This window comes from Festucalex cinctus, chromosome 3 (genome assembly GCF_051991245.1).
Source record: "Festucalex cinctus isolate MCC-2025b chromosome 3, RoL_Fcin_1.0, whole genome shotgun sequence".
Taxonomy (NCBI): domain Eukaryota; kingdom Metazoa; phylum Chordata; class Actinopteri; order Syngnathiformes; family Syngnathidae; genus Festucalex; species Festucalex cinctus.
Window position 1 is genome coordinate 12,907,266 of NC_135413.1, and position 22,183 is coordinate 12,929,448.

At 39.4% G+C, this 22,183-nt stretch overlaps 1 protein-coding gene and 2 long non-coding RNA genes across 4 annotated transcripts; 2 read left to right on the plus strand and 1 right to left on the minus strand.

The window, feature by feature from the left end:
- The first annotated feature begins 180 nt into the window (after positions 1–180).
- bcl2l13 (BCL2 like 13) lies at positions 181–22,101 on the plus strand. 2 transcript variants are annotated; one of them, XM_077515910.1, is made up of 7 exons: positions 181–338; positions 852–1,065; positions 6,368–6,451; positions 6,588–6,744; positions 7,272–7,344; positions 7,618–7,746; positions 20,638–22,101. In XM_077515910.1, the coding sequence occupies exons 2-7, from the start codon at positions 915–917 to the stop codon at positions 21,601–21,603; spliced, it is 1,560 nt and encodes a 519-aa protein (XP_077372036.1). In that variant the 5' UTR covers positions 181–338; positions 852–914; the 3' UTR covers positions 21,604–22,101. The 2 variants fall into 2 exon arrangements, with proteins under 2 accessions (XP_077372036.1, XP_077372038.1); XM_077515912.1 differs by having other exon boundaries at positions 188–342.
- Positions 11,478–13,313, plus strand: LOC144016681 (uncharacterized). The gene is made up of 3 exons (XR_013282972.1): positions 11,478–11,773; positions 12,215–12,445; positions 12,722–13,313. It is a non-coding gene; the product is annotated as an uncharacterized LOC144016681 (long non-coding RNA).
- Positions 11,487–14,505, minus strand: LOC144016682 (uncharacterized). The gene is made up of 3 exons (XR_013282973.1): positions 14,091–14,505; positions 13,638–13,724; positions 11,487–13,556 (listed from the first exon to the last, which is right to left on the minus strand). It is a non-coding gene; the product is annotated as an uncharacterized LOC144016682 (long non-coding RNA).
- Positions 22,102–22,183: the final 82 nt, after the last annotated feature.

A 22,183-nucleotide genomic window follows, 5' to 3' on the forward strand; every position in this document is an offset into this window, starting at 1 on the left:
TCGCTTATAAAAACAGGAAAAAGTAAAGCTTGACCTATATTAACGTGTCGATTTTTCATATATAATAAATAAGGTTAAAATGTGCAAAAATGCACAATTTCTTCTTTAAACCTTCGGAATAGTACATAACAACGCGCTGCAAGATTTTAGTCTGAAGGCCGAAAAAGAAATACTGGTATTCCATTTTCGCTTGCTTGTGGTCGTTCCTATCGCACACTGCTGCCTGTCTATATTGGCTTCTCTCAGCCTTCTCCCTTTCGTGCTAAGCTGCACGAGTGTTGCATAGTTCCACTTCGGCCTCCCGTTTGTCAGCACCGGGCTGCCTTTATTCAAGGACGGTAGGTGCGTCCTTCATTGGGCTTCATTTCAATCAAAGTCAGGTTGCTTGACTTTGCAACCGAATATGTAACGTTACGCTAGCAAAACGTTTTGGTGGCTGTTGCATGTATGTGTCGAGGTTTGAAGATGACGAACTAAAAGTGGACTTTCCCCACTGTTTAAGACACTTGTGTAATTTGCCACTTTGGATAATATTTAAAATATTCATATCCACTGTCTGTCATTTTAAAATAGTTTGGCTGTACTTTAATTTATGGAATGTAATTGGCACTTGTGCATCTTCAAAAATGTCAGTTTGTAATCCCAGTGGTGCTCTTTGGCACATGGGCAGGTGAATGTGGCACTATAAGTACTTTAAAATAGTCACTTGTGAAAGTTAGAAGGCAGAGTGTCATACATACTCTTATCAGCTGTTTTCTGACCAAAAGCACAATTTTTATATTGATTTGCGTTTCATATTTTGTGAATGGGTACTTCCACTCTACTCCAAAATGTGCCTCTCTTACCTTCAGGTGGGGTGTCCTGCTCTGACTGTAAGAACATATGTGCCTGGGAGTGTGACACACCTCTGATCCATGGCTACCTCAGGCTCCACCCCTCCTCTTTCTCCCCCAATTGCTGCCACCGTGCCTACGGATTTCCATTATGAGACAAAGTACATTGTGCTCACCTACCTGGGACGGCTGCCTGCTGGTAGACGGCATGCCACGCTCACTGCAGCTGAAGGTGAGAGAAAACATGTCACTATCGTGCAATCATATGTTTTTATACTTAGTATAGAGTAGTAGTTGAAGAGGACACACTCTTGCTGTTGTTGTATTTATACAGTTTTAGGTGATGCTAAAAGTTGCAGCAACAGTGTGTGATTTGCACTTGACATACAGACAGGGCTGAACTGGCACAAAACAAAACAAAACAAAACAAAAAAACGGCTCTGGCATTTGACTTAAGCCCGTCAGCCCAGAGCCCAGCCCAACTCCACTCCTGACTACCTGTCCCTAACATAGTTCTGCCACTGATGTTGGTTCAGTTTGCTGTCTATATTCGAACTGGATTAATGGACTAGCCCATCTGAATTCTGGGCCTGTTTCTGGGGTAAAAATGGAGGAACATAATACTTAAAAAGCACTGCATCGGCCCCAAAAGACACCAGCCCACCAGACATCTCTGTCTTGTATGCCAGATGGCCAGGCCATCCCTGCACGCACACATGCATAACACTTGCACAACTATTCAGTATATGAAGCCACTTGTCTGCATGCTCAATTGCTTACTTAAGTACATGTCAACAAACATAGTGACTAGGGGTGTGAATTGCCTAGTACCTGACGATTCGATTCGTATCACGATTCACAGGTCACGATTCGATTCGATACCGATTAATCCCGATACGAATTTATAAGTCGATTGTTGCGATTTTTTTTCATTCAAATTTAGAAAATACTAATCAGTAAGCTTGTAGAGAGTAAGATTTATATGAAAATGTATTATTTATTTATCTGAAATTTCAGTCTTATAGAGGTTGTAATCTGTTTCATGTTTGAACAGCATTAAAATAAAATATTAAGGCTTAATGTTCCGTTCATATAACATTCTTCCATGCTCAAGGTGTGAATCCTAATCCGAAGCCAGACGTTTTGTTGAATATTTTTCCATTATAAATGGAAGTTTAAAAATCGATTCACACAAAAAAAAAATAATAATAATCGATTCAGCCGCCTATTGAATCGATTCGAGAATTGCGCGATGTAGTATCGCGATATATTGCAGAATCGATTTTTTTTAACACCCCTAATAGTGACCGTGAACTTGAAACACATTCCAAAATAAGTGTTCCTAGCTTTCGATTATTTATTATTTTGTTTTTTATTTATTTAAAATTATTTGCAACACTGAATTTCCTCTTGCCACGTAAAATACTATAATAAATGCAATAAGTTTTAAATAAGCCCTTCAAATATAGTTTGTGCATGTGTGTTTTTGCAAAGTTTTTGCCTTTGGAAAAACATTGGACATACTGTATTTTTAATTGTCATTTTTTAATCATGGGTTCGGAAAATACGCTCCATTCATGCGCTGCTGTTGAAACTGTTGAAATTCAAAAGGGCCAATTCCGCTAAAGGTTTGCGTGGCTTTTGCGAGGCGCTAACCAGTATAAATGGAGCAAACAGGGAGTATCTAATCCACAAAGCACGCGCAAATGGAGAAATTAATTTCTAATTGCGCTGCCAACTTGAGTCTGTGCCTGTAGTTTTTGCATGTATTACATAAATAAGATGGTATGCATATATTTGGTGGATAATTTGCTTACCTCTATGCAAATGAGACTATAAACAGTGTCTAATTTACTAACACCAGCACTAATAGCCACAGGGAGTTTGAGGAACGCAAACAATGCCTATACATCCCACATTGTTGACATCCCACATTTGTACTGTGTCTTCTTCCATTTCTTCTTCTAATTTCGGTTGGTGGTTGGTAAATACTTTTGGTGTATAACTGGCAAACCGCCACATTCTTTAGCCTGCTATAAAGAAGGTGGCCACTAGCAGTAATGGACGACTACGTCTTTTTCGTCTTTCATCTTTCTTTTTCTTCTTTCTTTTCTTTTTTCTTTCAATTTTCCTTTGGTCGTCGTCAAATACTTTTGGTGCATTACCACCACCTTCTGGCCACCGGTGGTAATAAACCACAGTATTTACCAGCATTCACAACAGAGGTAGGAAACCTTGGTCCTCAAGAGCCACTGTCATGCCTGTTTTCAAAGGCTCCCTTGCCAACACACTTGATTCGATGAACAGGATCGTTGTCAGGCTTTTATGCAGCTTGCTGATGAGTTGACCGTTTGAGAAGGGAGATACTGAAAACAGGCAGGAAATTGGGTCTCGAGGAGCAGGGTTCCCTACCCCTGACATACAATAAATGAATACCTCAATAAATTTCAAAATGTAGAGTTCTTGATTCAGCTTTGAATCTAAATAAATTGTACAGGGGCACTGAATATCGTGACTGGTGTACAGTGTGTATGGTTGTTGGGGACATTCGCATACCTGTACCAAGGGGTGTCTGAAATGGTGGTGGTAGTGGTAGGGCCCATCATGACTTAAAGCTGCTTTAGGAAATAGTACAGTTGATCCGCGCGATGAACAGGACAATACAAGCATTATTAATGCTTGTATTGACGTTTTGTCTGTTATCCAACTTGTTTAGTAGTTGTTTAAATATTCTTGAAAATCGCCGCTGCTATGTGAAAACATGACAATTTTTGTCTTTTTTTTTTTAATTTTATTTTATTATTATTATTTTTTTTACAGTTGGTGCGTTACAAAATGTGCATGACTGCCATGACTGATTATGTCTACTGTATATTAAATAAGGAATGTGTTTACTTCCTGTGCTGTGAGCTAAACTTTTGTTTGCTTATCGAATGAACTGAATGTACCGTATTTTCCGCACTAGAAGGCGCACCTTCAATGTATGCCATATTTTCAAACTTGTTTCCATATATAAGGCGCACCGCATTATAAGGCGCACCTTCAATGAATGACATTTTACAAATTTTTCCATATATAAGGCGCTACAGTAGAGGCTGGGGTTACGTTATGCATCCATTAGATGGTGCTGCGCTAAAGGGAATGTCAACAAAACAGTCATATAGGGCAGTCAAACTTTATTAATAGATTACAAACCAGCTTTCTGACAACTCCATTCACTCCCAAAATTAATAAACAGCTGTTTTATTATTTTCTCTGAGGTAAAGTATTAGTATTAGCTAGCGATCCAAGATGGCGGGATCTTCTGCGCATGCGCGTCAACGATCGTGCAGGGTCACCGATAGCGTCTTGACAGCGAGACCTGTTGCGGCTCAATATTGATCCATATATAAGGTGCACTGGATTATAAGGCGCAGGGTCAGCGTTAGAAAAAAATTGAAGGCTTTTAGGTGCGCCTTATAGTGCGGAATATACGTTATTACAGTAAACCTAAACCAAAAGCCCTTTATCAAGAAAATATGTGCTTGCTTATCAATAAATTACATTTTACTCCTTAATTATGTTTGCTATAAATGGAAAGACACAGTGTTGGAAAGTAATCTGGAAGTAACATTTTGTTGGATGAAGCAAAAACTGCATGTAAAGAAAGAATTTTCTGTATTTCCTTTCCCCACAGTTGTCGTGTGTGCGCTTGTTGTGGGTGTGGTCAGGCAGATGAGTGTCTGATCCCTGCTTTCCACATGACTCGGTCCAATTTCTGACAGCTTGTCATGTGTAATCGCCGTAGGATCACTCACACATTAATGGAGCGAAACAGAATAGCTGGCCTTGTAGCTGCATGATTGAATGCTGAAACAGCACCAAGACAACAGCAAAAAACAACAGTGATTCTCTGAGCGTTCATGTACAGGCAACAGGGAACTCAGTGGGGAAGGGGACAATCCAAAAATGTCCACTGTATTTGGCTGTATTTCTTCGGTTTAACTTTGGTGTCACCAACAAACGAGCAGCCATTTTCATGGAAATGCAAATGACTAAGAGGGGGAAAAAAAACCTTTTCTTTATTAATTGCATACTTGACCGTTTATACTGAATTTCTACATTGTGATTGAGTATAAAAGATTTTGCTGCCAAGTAGATGTTGAGTCATTTGTTGTGTGTACCTTGCGTGATTCATCATGCCCTCAGCTCTGTAGACTGAATCTTATAAATATTTCACTCAGGGCGTGAGCTCTGCATGCGTGCCTTGTGTATATGTGAGGGCACATTTTTCATCTTATTACAATGTTTTAATGTTGTGAAACTAAAAGCTGTAAATAAAAGCAACTGCTGCTGCATTTAGGGGGTTTGCACAGTAGTTCTGTTGTGTACAGATTTCTGCAAACAATTCCACAATGCAGTGTTTTACATAAACAAAAAACATATCGTTAGTAAAACACCGACATTTTCCGAGAGATTTTATGTCTCCCTCAAAGCTACTGTGCAAAACAATGGTGACCTCCTATTTGTTTGGATTTAGAAAATGTTTCTAGGAAATAATGTAAACAGAAATAATCTGGTCCAGAGTCAAGCTATCGGCTATCAAATTAGAATCTTTATTAACCGTACAGGTTTATTGGGGGGGAAAAAACAATTAGAAACTAGAGAGTAATATAAAGTTAGACTCAGTGGAGTGAATTGTGATGATGGTAAGGCAAGTTTATTTGTATAGCACATTTCATACACAAGGCAACTCAATGTGCTTTACACAAGAAAAGAAGCATCAACAAACACAGTAAACATTCAGAGCAAAGAAGAGAAAAGAAAAATAGGTTACAAAATTTACTAAAATAATATACAATGACAATGTTAAAACATTAGAGAGTAAACTTAAAAAAATAATAATAAATAAAATAGGGGAAAAAAAACATGATTTAAAACTGGTAGTTTGTGACATATCCCATGACAGAATGCATTTTGATTATATTTCTACATTAGCCATAGTCACAACAAAGGCACATGAAGTGTCCTGCGAGTAAAAGCATTTCCCCCTGAGGGGGATTTCTAATAACTCTTCTTCCTCTTCAGCAGTCTCAAGGGAAATAAAAAGTTAAGCTATGTTTGGATCAAACGGAATAATTTTTTCCACAAACAGGATTCTTTCTTTCATGAGTTCCATGCACACTCACGTCCATCTTCTTTACTGCATATCCTTATTAAAGGTGGTAAGTGTACTATAGCCATCTCAGCCATTTTAGGGCATAAAGCAGAGTACACTTTGGACTGGTCGCTAGCCAATCGGAGGTCACACAGTATAAACAAACAACCGTTCACTTTCACATTCGCGCTTAATTTTAAGTTTACATTTTTTAAGTTTTTGGAATGTGAGACGAAACTGGAGTACTCATGGAAGACGGGAGAACATGCAAACTGAATACTGACAATCTAAACAGACATAAAGAAAAAGCGTAATTTCTAACAAGCATCTTGCTATTTACCTGGACAATTGTGCTCTTAGGCTAGCAATAAATTGTGTCTTTCAAATTTAATTTCAGGAGAGTCAGACAGCGAGCATGCCAGCAGTGTTAAAGAGCAGGTAGAAGAAGAGCTAAGACGACTTGAAGATGAAATTGACGCTTGTAAGTAGCTCACTGACTGACACTCAAGGAGACACTGATCAAATTGAAGCTCAGGCTGTTTTCACGCTCTTTTTACTGTCACTTTGTTGGCATGTTTGCAAACCTGCCTGAGCTTTCATTCCTTTTGCATTCCCAGCCTTTTCCAGCACAGGCTTCGACCGTCGTAGGTCCTTGGTGTTCAGTCCAGTCAACCCTGAGACATCAATTGAAGACCGTCTGGCTGAGCTGGGAGAGCGTGTGGCCCGAGAGCTGGACGCACACTTGCGAGAAGCTATACACGTGCTTCTCGCAGGGTCAGTTTGTCACGCTGTCAACTTGGTGAAGCACTATTGCACATTTTATTTTATTTGAGAATGGAATTTAGCAGTTGTATGGACATTTCACTTTAGGTCAGTCGATGAATGGCTTACGCATATGTTGCTTTTCTAATTTGCATCTCCATCTCTGCAACCTACTTGATCAACCAAATTATTAATGATATACTAATGAATTATTTTACCAACACAATTTTTAGCTGTTTTCAGTACATCCATGAAATTATTGAAATATATTCTTGAATGTGTGACAAATCATGAAACCGAGTAACAGAAGTTAGCCACCTTTCAGGCAGACATTGCCGTGCACTGAGAAAACTCAGTTTACTTCACAGCCCCACTACCTTTATCAAGTTCTATGAGTTTTCCGCCACCATTAATTATGCACACATTTACACTTATTATGGTGCAGTAGAATTAAGACAACATGGCTAATTATTAAAAGAAAGTAACACCTCTAGATATTAGAGTTGAAGTATTTCATGACTTTCATGTCCGTGTTTTAGACCTCTAGAGTTTGAGAGATTCCGTCATACAACGCTGGAACTTTTAACACACACGCAGGAAGGGTGCAGCAAGGTGAGCTTTTACTTCTCTGTTTCCAAAAAGTTTTGATTGAAAATGGAAAAAGTTGCAACAATATTTATTTATTTTTTTTCCTGCTACTACTCATCATCATATTTATTATTTCCTCTTTTCCTGCTTTCTTACTACTTTCACCACTCCCTGTCCTAAACCATTTTCCTCATTTAACTTCCTCTATTCCACTTGTTCCTTTACTGATTTTTGCATCCTCTCTCCTTTATTCCTACTTCCCCTTCCTTGTTGCCGACGTACCACTTCGTATTCCAGGTGCTTGTGCCTTTGTTGCTGCTTCAGGCTTTACAAAGTGAAGGCCGCTCGGTGTCAACCCTGCTTCATCTTGGAGTGCGCTTCCTGGAGGAGGCTCAGGGTGAATACATCAGCCAGCAAGGGGGATATGTGAGTCAAGTCAAGTCATCTTTATTTTTATAGCACTTTCAAAACAGCTGCAGCTGTCACAAAATGCTTAGAGAACATATAACATAATATTAGCAATAATACAGTCATAACAAACCAACAAATCTTTTTTTCCATTCCTACATACACTTTCTTGTTTGAAGCAGTTATAGATGTGCCATTGATTTCTGGTTTCTGTACTCTCAGCTTCAAATTACTGTATATGCTATTCAGAATAGCACTAGACATGTAAATATTCTTATATAAATGTATACACATAAAAAGAGATAAAATACAGATAGAGAGAGAATAAAAATGATTTAAAAAATGCCTCACTAAGTTAATTTATCACAGACAATCAGAGTTAATAATATAGTTGAGTGCTTTGAATTTTTCACGTTTTTACTTGTGACTGCCACCTTTCACCTAAAGCGCTCTGTGTCAAGCTCACGTATGGGTGTGTGTTCGAGTACGTGCGCTCGAATAAATGCTTCGTTTTGTTCAGTTTTCTTGGAGTCTGAGCTGGAGTTTGGACTTTGCTTGAAGCCTCTTGTTTGTTTGTTTGTTTGTTTGTTTGTTTCCATCCCAATTGTGTCGTACACAAACACAATGTCCGCGTAGACGAGCGCCATGTCACCCTAGACCACAAGTCTCCACCCCTCCCCACAACTACGGAGTGGTCACTGTGAACACGCCACAGTGAAGGGAAGATACAAGATGATAGGCACAATTAAAAAGTCAGGTTCTTTGTATTCATCTGGACATTGGTGCAGCATGTAAGATGTAGAAAAAGCTTTAATATTAACATTTTAAACTCCACAATGAACTTTTAATTAAATATAATTAAAGCAAAGCACAGGCATGTCATAAGTTATAACATATCACTGGTGAAACGTTGCATCTCCAAAATTGTCCCTTTTCAGACAAGCTACAACATGTTTACATGTTTATAGAGCCACATTGCATTAACTAAGAAAGCAAACCATAAATTTCAACACTTCAAATCGGTCACTAGTTATCTAATCAAATTGTTGAATAAAATATGAAATTGGCCAAGTTTGAGCATGGGTGGTTTCGGCCCGATGCCAGTGATGTATAACAGATTATTTTTAAAAGGGGGGAGAAAAATGTCATTTATGGAGCCTTTAAATAAATGATGTGACTTTGGAATAGGCTTCATCTCACCCATGACCCAAATGATAAATAGATGGATTACTACAATATTTTTAACAGGTTATAATAATTTTTAATTATTTTTTTTAAGGGGCTATAATAATTTTGAATAATTTTGTCTCAGCACTGTACTGTATATGTATCTAACATACTTTAAATGAACAGAGGAGGCCGTCAGTGAGCCACTTTCACAGCTGAGTGGTCAGGTTGTTCTAGTGTTTAAAAGAAAAAAAATCTCATTATTTAAATGGACACTCGAGTAAGTATTTAAGTACATATATTTACATAGCAAAATAGTTGTATGTCTTACAAACTTGTAATTGTCCTCTTGATTAATGAATTTGAGCTAATGTTCTGATTGATTTGCCCTCAGAGGAAAATATGTAAACATGCTTACCTGTGCAATAGTTTACATCCTTCTGCCTTTTGATAGCTGTCTCTTAAGATTGAATAATATTTCTCAGTAATTAAACTGTTGCAGGATTCCATTCGTTAAGAAAAATGTGTTTTCTCCGGCTTCCTACAATTAACAAAGATATGAATATTGTATGTCATAATATTTTAAGAAGTCACTGCACATTTTTTTTCGAACTAAACTGTAGTTTCTTGGAACACAGTCCTTTATGATATTAGTGAATCTATAATGCACCATTCTAGTTGACGAAAACACAATATCACAAAATCTTCCTCTGAATAAGGTCATGCAGACTGACGTATGCTGCGTCATGATATTTGACGTATTAAATCCTGTTGTGACACTTGAAATGAAATAAGAACACGGTGTGCTCGGCCCGTGTTATGTCACACGGGATGAACAGATGATGTGGTGGGGCAGGATCAGCAATGGAGGGGTGAAGAGAAAGGAGGCGGTCGCCAGTGTACAAGCTTGATGATTGGAAGGGAGGGAAAGTAGCTTTGTGGCAGCAAGAGTGAAACGTGAAATCTGCATCTCTCCATAAGGCTTTTCTCTACTACTCCTTGATCTATATTGAAGTTGTCTGTCCAGCTAAGTGAAAAGCAGGAAGTTTGCAGACTTTGCATTCAGGTAGGATGTGCTTTCTTTATGCGTTATTCTTTTATAGCTACGCTGCTAGCATCCATCGTCAAGATTTGTAGCTCTGGTATGATTTTCTGCTTTTCTCTTTCTGCAGTTGGTACTTTTAAATAGACATTTATACTTTTTTTATAATTTGTATGCCAAAGGTATAGATTTTCATCTGTACGAGGTTTAAAAAAAAATAATTACATCATTTACCACTTAGAAATTACACACAATATTTATACAGTCTGGTAGAAATATAAAACAAATTATCCTAGCTGGCGAAATATGTACACTAAGCATCTTATTGTTGAATTCAATAAACAAATATGCTGTAGTTAGTAATATTTATTTTTACACACACATAATTGGGCTTTGTACTTTTAAATCATATATGAAAAGTAATGTTACACTAGTTCACTTTGTCTGAAGTGCAGGCGATTTGATGATCATGTCAGAATACAATGCAGATGATTCTGACCTGAATGTGGTGTACACTTCATTTGGCCGGAACAAAACCAGTAGTCTCCAATTAGCAGAACACAGCCACGGGCACGGCACGCAAGAGGGGGAGGACATGTAAGGGTGGTTGGGTGCAAGAAAATGGCCTCGCAAAAGGTAGTGGGATTTCATATTGTTACAAAATGTCCGTGCAGTGACGTGTGACCTGTGACCTTCAAGCTCATCCAGTTGTGTACCTTGTTTGTTCTCTGTCTTCTATTTGCTGGTTTGTATGCTTGCAGTAAAAACTGCACATCAGCCATTTCATGTGACAGGTTGCATGAGTGTCATGCAATGACACTCCGGAATTTCAAGGTGGCACATTTTGTCCAACTGCCGTTTCCAACCAAGAGAAAAAAATTGTACTGGGTTTGGCTCAGCCCCTGTCACGGCACGTTCCACCGCATCCTGCACGGTGCCACTGTACTCTCCCTGTTATGTAAGCGCCATCTCGCCAGCTCATGTGTGAAATATGTGCATCATCACCATGCCTCGACATCAACACTAATCAGGAATAGAGCAGAGGGCCTGACTGGCTGCCCTACAAAAATAGCTCTCACAATCCTGTCGAAACATCATCACAAGGGATTGGAATGGCCCACTTGTAACGTTTTTCTCCTCTGTGTGTTTCAGTTGACATTGAATTACAAGACTCAATTTCTAATTTGGGTTTTGGAGTATACATCTTGTCTATTCAAACTAATGGGAATAAAAAAAAATAAAAAAAAATCAGTTCAAGGATCAAGTTGAGTATTATAAAGCCTTTAACTGTTTAGGCAAGCAACAAGTTGAAAATTCTCAGTTATAAAATAAAATGTAAATACTATATTGCTGCATAATAAGATGAACTATATATATATATATATATATATATATATATATATATATATATATATATATATATATATATATATATATATATATATATATATATATATATATATAAAATACGAGAAGAGTGAATGTGATTGTGTGTGAAAGACACAGCTGACTTTGCATACTAGCTCTTTCCTTGTATAGGTCGCTTGCACATGTCGTCACTTCCGCCTCGGATTTCTCGTAGTCGCCATGCTGGGTGGCCTCCATTTACGTAGCGATTCGGTCTAACACGTATCTATCACGTTTGTTTTCTGCGTTTAAAATGGTACATTGTTGCTGCATCGTTGGCTGTTCGAACAAAGCCATGGGGGAAAATGGTCGGTCTTTTTTCCGAATTCCGAAAATAATTAGGAACCAGGGCCTGGAGACAGAGGAGTGCGGACTCCGGAGGGAAGTCGTTACTTTGGGCTCGTGTGTGCAGCGATCACTTTGTGAGCGGTAAGCTTGTTTACCTTTATTTAATGCATGAGGATTAATAACGTTTCGACCGCCCATATATGGGCAAGTTGCTTATGTTTTGGATTCATGAGCAAGCAAGTTCGGTAGTACAAGCTGGCTAGCGGACGTTAGCCGAAAGCTAACATCGAACATTTTCACCCAAGTAGTGCCAGTGCAAAGTGTTTACTGCTGAAATTGGATTGATTAGTCTTGGGCTTTTAATGCCGATAACATGTTTTTTGGTGGCAAAATGTAAACTTGGAAAAAAAAAGAGACAGAAGGGGCTGATGCAAGAAAACAGACCCCCGGGGGTGATGCAAGAAAACAGACCCCCGGTAGCCTACACATCATGCTAAAGAACTTATTCACGGCCACCCTACTGCGGTAAAATAACCAGTCTTTCCATATTTTATTTGTTTATATATTTGTTTATTTTAACAGGTCGCCCTGCGCCCGTTTTTCTGTCCAATCATCCCGACTGGGCTCCAACATTAAAGTTGGGTCCCAAGTTACAACATCTATGTCTCAGCCCAGTCGGTGCCAAGATATGAACGTGCACAGGAGAGACAAGCAAAGAAAAGACGACTCGAAGTGGCAGAGATTGTTGCAGTTATGCAGCCAGATGGCTCCAGTAACCTGTACCCTCAAGTACTGCTGACATCATTGACTCTGGTATGCCACTCAGAATTCATTACATGATATATTGTATGCATGAGTGAATGTATGTGTTTGTTTGTGTGTGTACACGCACCTTATATTTTAGAGACATTTGGAAGTGTTTATAGAAATAAGTATTTGCCTGTAGCAATGTTCATACATTAAAAAATGCAACAAAATGTGTACATTTCTTTTACACTGACAAAAAAAACTATACTACTTTACTATATTAAACCTATTACTGGTACCGTATTTTTTTGTGATTTTTTTTTTATTTATTTTTTTCTTTAGGGATCTCATGCCACACCGACTTGATTGCCAATGACATGATGGAAACGAAGGCGAGCATCAAAGCATTGGAGGAGGACAACATGCGACTGTTTGTTTGGCGCTAATAAAGGCAGCGTTTATACAAATTCTATTGTTGGGTTTGTTTACAAAGCTATACATAATACAAATGACAGGATTTGACTCAATGTGCAATATGGTCCCTCTTAAAGTAATGGCATAAATCTCTATTATTTCTAAAAGCACAAAAAATGAAGTGAATAATGATTAGATGTAGTAATTTCAGGGTTAAAAATTGAACTGTTAATTAATGTATTTATTTTAGCACAGGTGCCTACCATCCTAATGACGGTATGATGTAATGTTGATGGGGTACGCAATGACTTTCATTATGCTATGTACAGAGGAAAAAGTTGCTCTCTTTTAAATTTGTTTAATGTAAGACAAGTACCAGTACTGTGTTACAGTTTTCCCAATAATCCTTGTTTCACACTTGTCACAAAACCACTGTCCTTTTGGCAGTCTAGATTGGCACACTTCAAGTGATATCATTTGATTTTACAATCTGCTGCAGCACAAAAAACTACTTTATTCCGCATCTTTGAAGTACATGAGCAAGTGGTAGGTGACAGCGGCTGAGCGGGAACACTGGAAGTCCACTGCTGATCTAGTAAATGCTCTCCCGAGCAGTTCAGGTAAGGAGGGGATTTTGGGGAAAAAAAACTCTGGCTTTTCCAACTGGCCAAAACGAGCGATCTGGGTGGACTCGCTCAATCACACTTTGTCCACACCACAAAGTCGCAGAAGTCCGTCCAGTTAAACTCATCTGTGCCTGAATCTGAAAATATTACAAACATTGTAATGAAAATATGAAACATAGAATTAAATAAGAAACTACAAAAAGTAAAGCCATACATACCTGGTAATACTATTGGTGTTGTCGTGACAAGTGATGGGAATTGTTGCCATCTGGCACCAGACAGAAATTGGGTGTTGTGACAGCCTCCTTAACCGTGAGATCATAAGAAAAGCTGTCAGTATGCTCAGTAGTTACCATGAACACGTTTTATTGTACTGGAAACTGAAACTAAAAATACGTCCTCTGAGAGTGGTTAACCTTAACCATTTAGAATAAGTTGATTAAGTAACATGTAACTAGTGAAAGGGTAGCATTAAATTTAATTAAGCCACGGGGAGGCTGTGCATAGTTACTTTTTATTCTTATACGCTCTGCCATATTTGCCTGTTACAAAATTGTTAGAAAAACCACATCAGGTAAACCTAGCTGTGCATGTAAACACAATGATAACAGGAAGCCTGAGAACAAATCATTTTTGTGTGCAGAATTACCAACACCATGTGGTTTACTTACGTGCAACAGCAACCGTTTCTTCTGATGCGATGTTAAAGTTTACACTCTGTATCCACCCGCTTACAAAATAATTGTAAGCCTCCAGGGATTTGTTGGCGTGTTATGGAGCATGTTGTCAACACGAGGTAGGGAAAGATGTCCAGAGATGTCACATTTGGCCAGCAAGCTTTCTCCGTCAAAAAAAAAAATCACCCTTGGTCAGGACGTAATTAGGATCAATCCCGCCACACAGAGACACCTTCTGCCTGTATCGTTGTTTTTGATCTTTCGGTAAATCGTGAAAATACTGCGAAAATTACATCAGGTTGATAAGCTCTACCGTGTAACTCGCGAGTGTACCTTGTGAACCGGCGGACACCCAATATGGCGCCCGAAGGAAAAACTCCCATGATGCATTACGATGTGCAAGCGACCTATTAGTCATTTTCATATATTTTCACATTAGCCATATTGAATGTACAAAAAGGTGTGTACCTCTTTTGTTGTTCACTTCCATTTTCAGTTCTCATCAGTCTTCAGCATTGGCATCGATACTTTTTTTTTTCCCTCCCTTTTTCAAAAACTGCACAAAAAAACTGTCTCCCATAATCTCCCAAGATGCCTTATGTAACATCGTCCATATTTCTCCAGAAAACTTTAGTTTTAACTTCTAATTTTTGATCTTCAGAGGCATTCGATATTAAAGCGGCCACTATTTATTAGTCACACTTACAGTATGTTACCTTTACCAATTAAATATGATATATGGCAAGGTGGTGATAAAAATTAAAATGACAAGAATAATAGCTTATAACTACTCCCATGGGATATGTTAGTGTGATAAGGTCCATCCATGCACAGTATTTGATTTTCTTGTCAGTAGACCGAGGAATGAAACCGGGGATAATGTGAGTTCTAAAATGGGGACTGATTTCATTTCATGGTGAAATAGTGTAGTATTTATTTCTTCTCATGTCGGCCACTGTGTGACTTCTTGCTTCTGCTGACCTTTACTGATAACATAAAGGTGTCTTTGAAATTCCATGTCAATTGATGTTAACTTTTGAGGGTTGTATTGTCGCAGTGTGAGTAGCATCGTGTGTCCGGTTCCAGGATAGTGAGGTAAATAATAAATGGACTGAACTTCTGTAGTGCTTTCTCCATCATATGATGCTCAAAAACGAATGCAGCACTTTTCTGTTAATTCTGCACTTGTCAATAAAGTTAGTCTAACACAGATTTACTAATTGTCAAGTTGCCTTGTTAGCCATTTTGAAGTCAAGGAGTTCCGTTTTGTCACAATTGTCTCCCAGATGTCGTGAAGTTTATTAGCGATCCACAACATTGTCTAACCTAATAATATGGAGAGCCCCAGGGAGGCAGGAATATGTTGTTTTGATTGTACGGCTTAACGTTGTCTTCAGGCATGGGTGGAGAATGGTTGAACATGAATAGCACAACTGATGTTCACATCGAAATGGATTAAGTGAGAGGTTGCGTCTTTTCTGTGTTCCTCATCTACTTGGTATTCATTATTGCGTCAATGGTGAGTCAGGTGTTAACACAGTGGTAATTTCGAACCAGTTTAATTGCTCATTATAACTGCCATTTCTCAATGAGGATAAGGCATGTAGTACTCTTGTAGTGTAATAATATCCATCCACCCATTTTCTTGACCGCTTATTCCTCACAAGGGTCACGGGTGTGCTGGCGCCTATCTCAGCTGGCTTTGGGCAGTAGGCGGGGGACACCCTGGAATGGTTGCCAGCCAATCGCAGGGCACACAGAGACAAACAATCATCCACACTCACAAGCACACCTAGCGCCCCAGTCAACCTGCCATGCATGTCTTTGGAATGTGGGAGGAAACCGGAGTACCCGGAGAAGGCCCACGCAGGTACGGGGAGAATATCTCTCGAATAAGCCATCGGCTTCTACCCGTCAGCCCTTCTTTCGGATGTCAATGTTGCAAATGATGTGATGTGATCGATGTAAGCTGTAATGTGTCCAAAAGGAAAAATAATAATAAACTAAACTAACTAAACATGCAAACTCCACCCAGGAAGGCCAAAGCCCAGACTCGAACCCGAGTCCTCAGAACTGGGAGGCGGACGTGCTAACCAGTCATTCTTCGTGCCGCCCGTAATAATATCCTTTTTTTTTTTTTTTAAACCGATAATGTAATACCATAAGTTAGTTATATATTATATCAAATCCCGGAAGACTTTGCGGCAGAGTAGTTCTAATAAATTGGGTGGAACTTAATCATTAACTCTCTGCCGAAGGTGTTTTAACACCAAATAAATTAATTCTGAGTCTAATAAGGCCAACACTGACCTCCATTTAAATCAGAATGTGTTGAAAATAAACTCTTGGGGGTTGAAATCAACTCTGACCTTTTAACATTCCAATTGAGTCTTAGATTCTCAAAACACAAAATAGAGAACTGAAAATGAACATTACAATATCTGTCAAGTTTTACATGATCAGTTTTTAGAAAAAAATAAGGCCCACCTGAAAATATAATAAACCCCCAATATTGTAAATAACTATTATATTATCCATCCATCCATCCATCCATCCATCCATCTTCTACCGCTTATCCGAGGTCGGGTCGCGGGGGCAGCAGCTTTAGGAGGGAAACCCAGACCTCTCTCTTCCCAGCCACTTCCCGCCGGCGGGATCCCAAGGCGTTCCGAGGCCAGCTGAGAGACATAGTCTCCATTACATTATCATGCGTACAAAATTTTATTATGTTTATTCTGCATTTTTTGTAATTAAATTATTGGTGAAATTATTACATTTTTGATTGAGTTAAGTGCCAGTACATTTTCGGGCATGATTACACTTTTCAGGAAACAATTACATTATAGGGTGCTACAAGTCATCATATGAAGAATCAGATTACGCCAACTCATCCCTATGCTGCTCATAGCTACTAGTGAGGATTAACTATGTACAGTGGCCCTTAAGAAATTAGAAGAATTGATCCATTCCAGGGTCAAACTTTTGCTAAGTTAAAGCCTTTCTTTCCCTGCCAGTTACAATGCATATTTGGCATCTATAGTCATTAATGGCGGTGAATGAGTTACATTTCACAATGAATGAATTACAGTTCAAGTGTAAAAATATGGCAACTTTTGCCACAGGTAATTGATGTACCTTCTGCGTGGCACAATCTCTACTGTCACCACAAACGTCCAAATGAAAGCTACTCCCACTTCTGCTTTAAAGGGACAGCAACATGAAACATCAACTTTTTTTTTAGCTTTTAGCCGTGTTAAAATGTTAATTACTAAAAACATAACTGAAGTGGTGTTCAGAATCGAGCTGCAGTGTGAACATAGTATCCTTAATTGTTATCCCCAGCCAGGACAGAAGTTTGTACGGCTGTTATGCCGATACTTCCATGCAACGTCACAGTTTCATTTCTTGTTTTACGGTTGTCATCACACTTTCTCTTTGCTTCTGCTTCGTTGGAACCACAAAAAGCCAAAGAAAACAAATTACACCATTCAAGAATGCGTTTAGAAATCATATCTAATTTCCTTGGCAACTGTTGTCGTTTCCATACGGCAGTATGGATTTTCTTTTTCCTCTTGAACTCCATGACCAGCAAACTCATGTGGACTTAACACCACATGACAGCGCTGTCCCCTTCAGTCCGGATCATAGCGAGTCTGCATCCTGATGGTGCAGGGTTTTTTTTGTAAAGCGCTCGCTCAAGCAAATCAGCTTATAGAGAAAGCCAATGTTGGATAACAGTTGTGGTTATTAGATTTAATCTCTCTCCTGAATGGTACAGCTGCCCATTCAACAGCATTGTGTCTTTGTCGGAGGGGATAAAAACAAAACAAAATCAAGCCATTTCTGAGTCATTTTTGGTATGTCGTTGCTGATTTCCTGTTTGCTGTAAAAGGTCCAATAATACAGTCAATATGTCCTCAGATGAGTCACGCCATCATGAAGAGGAGGCAAGAATTCCCAGCAATCAGAGAGCATGTCATGCAAATGATGACTTGGCAGATAGCAAGAAGTGCATGCATAGCATCAGCATTTCTGCCTGTTGTCTTTCTGTACAAACACCTGATGAGCTCCTGACTTGCACGCTGTTATTAAAATACCCGTCCTCTCGACCACACTGGTCCTTATGCATACACCAAAGCTGAAGTCTATTTCGATATTGTAACTGTGTGTATGCTCGGTATAATGAGCGTTAAGGCGATTGTGATCTTTTTAATATCTTGGGATTGAATGTGAAATCATTGAAATAGACCATGTTTGACCTTGGGTGATCATAATGATATGTTTGGTTATATAATACTCAGGCACAGTCATGCTTGTGGTGGCTGGTAAACTGTATTCCACTAGGTGGCGCCCAAAGCTGAATGAAACGTGCTACGAGTGAATGACAGCAATTTTATCTTGGCGCAAATTAAAACCATCCATATATGGAATTGTATATCCCGCACTAAAAATGCGCAATGGCGTTGTACTTAGATACACAAAATAGCCATAGCTCCAGTATTGACCAAATGTGTTGTTTGTTGATGGTAACAAAAGAAGAAAACAGTCTAAACTTCATTTCACTTACCATGTGACAATTCAGGAGAAAGAAAATGGCGCTGATTCGTCTCTCTCAAACTGAGAAGTGGAGATACGAAGGCGGAGTTTATAAACATTCTGCTAAGTTAATATAACACGAGGTGATCAACTTTGAAAAAACACCATACTCTCGACACGATTTAATTGCAAAAATGCTAAAATGGCACTTTTGGGAGTTCCCACAAATGCAACGATTAGTGTGAACGGTTGTCTTTATACAGTATGTGCCCTGTGATTCACTGGCCACAAGTCCAGAATGTATTCATTGTATTCTGCCTTTTTGCTTAATGTGTGGATCTAAATTAACTCATTCACTGGCAGCCATTTTCACTGATTTTGCGAGGCCCACCGAATATTGTGTTCTATTGCTATAAAAACATGGAACTATACCAAAAGAAAGATTAGTCTCTTCTTTCATCAGTAATTAGGATTAGAATATAGCTAAGTTTCATCATTATTAACAAATCCGTTTAAACAGTGGGGAAACAGCTTTTTGCAACATGGCCCTGGTTGATCTCTTATACTCTGCTGCCATCTGCTAGCTGTTTGTGTAATAACTACCATTGCTTCAAGCATTCTCTTCAGTTCAGAGGCTGCATTAAAGCCTTCTGTATGCTCTAGCATAAAAAACAAATTAAAAACATGTATAAATACGATATGTCATATAAAATGTATTGGGAGCAACTGAGTTAATTAGATTTAATTTAAAATCCAGTGAGTTAAGTATTTTTGTACAGTGTTCCCTCGCTATGACATGGTTCACTTTTCACGGCCTCACTATCGCGGATGTTTTTTAGTGCAATTTTGCATGCATTTTTTTTTTCACAGTAATGTACCTATATCTTAGAACATTTATGAAGAATTGAACATTGAGAATATTTAAACGAGAGAAGTGTAAGAAAATGTAAATGCCTCGATGTGAAAAGTGTATACACTGTGTGGTGAGAGCTTTAAATGGAGCCACAACACAAAAAAAAATAAAAAATCATTGTGGAAAAAGCTGCATTGACATTGAAACAAGTATTGGCATTGTAAAAGTTGTATTAAAAAATAAAATACAGACTATTTTTCTTTAAGCATATTTTTTTGTATTATGTCTTTTTCAATGCCAATCTGCAGATTTTTATTATTATTATTATTATTTATTTTTTTATTTTTTTGAGTGTTACAGGGTTTCACTTTTCAACTCTCTGGTTTTCAGTTTCACTTTTTTTTTGTTTTTTCAGTTTCAAGTTATTGACAGTATTTTAACGTGGAGGGGCGGGCATGGGGCTTTGACCACACAACGCCTTCCAGCTTTTCAAGAGAGGAGAGAGGAGCGTATTGCCTTTAGCCGACAGAGGGCGCGCTCTGCTCTCGCCGCTCCTGAAAAGCTGGAAGGCGTTCTCGTGGTAAAAAGCCCTGCCCCGTTAAAACACTGCCAATAAGTTGAAACTGAAAGAAAGAAAGAAAGAAAAGAAGAAGAAAAAAAAAGAGGATGGAAACTGAAAACCCGTGACACTCGAGAAAAAAAAAAAGTGTAAAAAAAAAAAAAAAAAAAATCTGCAGATTGGCATTGAAAAGGACATCATAATACAAAAAATATGCTTAATGAAAATAGCGTTTTTTTTATGTCTGTATTTTATTTTTCAATACAACCTTTTACAACGCCAATACTTGTTTCAATGTCAATGCAGATTTTTCCACAATTACATTTTTTTTCAATACCAAATCTTATTGTCAGTGCTGTGGCTCCATAGCTTAGAGCCTTAAAACATTTATAATAAATGTAAGACAAAGTTAACTACTTTGTGGATTTCATTTATTGCGGGTATTTTTTGGAACCTAACCCCAGCAGAATATTAGGGAACACTACTTTAAAAAATATGCTGATCCCAAGTAGAATTGTTCAGAGGTAACGTAAGCAGAAATCTTGGTGCCATTCTTGTTCCCATCTATACTCACCACGCTGTGTCCTCCACAGGGCGAACTATTTGGCCTTGGTTCCGAAGACGAGCGAGGCGTCGCCATCGCCGAAGACAGCAACGACATCTACATCCTGTCGGGGGAGCAGGCGCCCGACCAGCTGAGCCCGCCGTCATCTCTGCTGTGCACGGGTGACAACAGCAGCGGGCACAGCTCCTGGCAGACGGAGAGCTTACCCGTGTCGCTGGCCGGCCACGAGTCGTGGGCACAGGTGTGCGCCATGGACCCCGAAGATATCAAGAGCCTGGACAGCAATGAGGGCGTCGCTCTGGCCGAGGAGCGCAGCGAAAACAACTCCTCCAACTCGGACATCGTCCACGTGGAGCGCGAGGAAGCCGAGCTGCTGGAGGAAGGCGGCGGCGAAAGCGGCGCCATAGAGGAGAGCATGATGAGCGTTTTGGGTACAGAGAGCGAGCTTGCCCAGCTCAGGGAGGAAATTCAGAGCCAGATTCCTGTTGCTCCTGTGACCCTGGAGGAACCGGCCTCCCTGATTTCCCTAGAGGAGCCTGTTGTAATCGAAACTCCCCTTAGCTTGTCAACAGAACCTTCCCTTATCTCTTTCGAACCAGCACTTCCTCCTCCAGTCCCAGAAGCTCCCCCTGCACTTGAACCGCAACCTGCGGCACCCTCACCTGATCCTGTAGTAAAACCAGAGCCGGAAAGGGCCGCTGCACCTGTGCCACCATCTCCGGCGAAGCTGGCCCAAGAGCTTGAAGCCCCCTCTGAACCACAATTGGAGCCTGTAACTGTGCCTCCCCAGCATGAGCCAGAGTCCCCGAGTGAACCGGGTGTAGCACCAGCTGCAATGCCAATCCCAGAGACCCCTGTGCAGGCAGTCACCGAGGAGCCCCTGGTGCAGACAGATCCAGCATCAGAGCTCCAAGTTCTGCTCTATGGAGGAGCTGCCCTGGTGCTCCTCACTGCTGTGATGGCGTATGGAGTCATAAGCTTTAGGAGGAAGTAGTGTGGACACGTTTCCTTCTCAGGGGATTTGATCACACGTGAAATGATGGTGTGGTAGAAATCAAATGATTTAGTACACTGAAAAGGCGTTTGTCAGCAGAGGTCACATTTCAAACCTATCATCCATTTGAGGGCAATGCCTCCGACCCATTCAGCATATGCAAGCACAGTAAAGGGAAATAAATGAGTGCACGCCACTCCCCTGATGTTCAAATCAAACTGTCATGGTTTTGGTTTGTCCCCCACCCCCACTTTTTTTTTTCCATCATGTGTGCCATGTGATTCTCCTTAGTGTCTGTCCTTAATGTATTATACCACTATTGTCCCTTCCAAATGTACTATTTAGTAAAGTCATACTCGTCAATCATTGGTTACATCGATCATTGAGAAAGCTGCAGCACACAAGAAAATATTAAAGTATTTTTTAAGTGTAAAAATATGGATGACAATTTAGCAAACATTTTCTGCAGTGTAAATAAACTTGCCACATGAAAATCCACATCAGTGACAATTACCCAACTGCTGTCTTTTATTTATGCATTTTTATTCAGTATAGCTTTGGAATAATGGTATCACTGTTT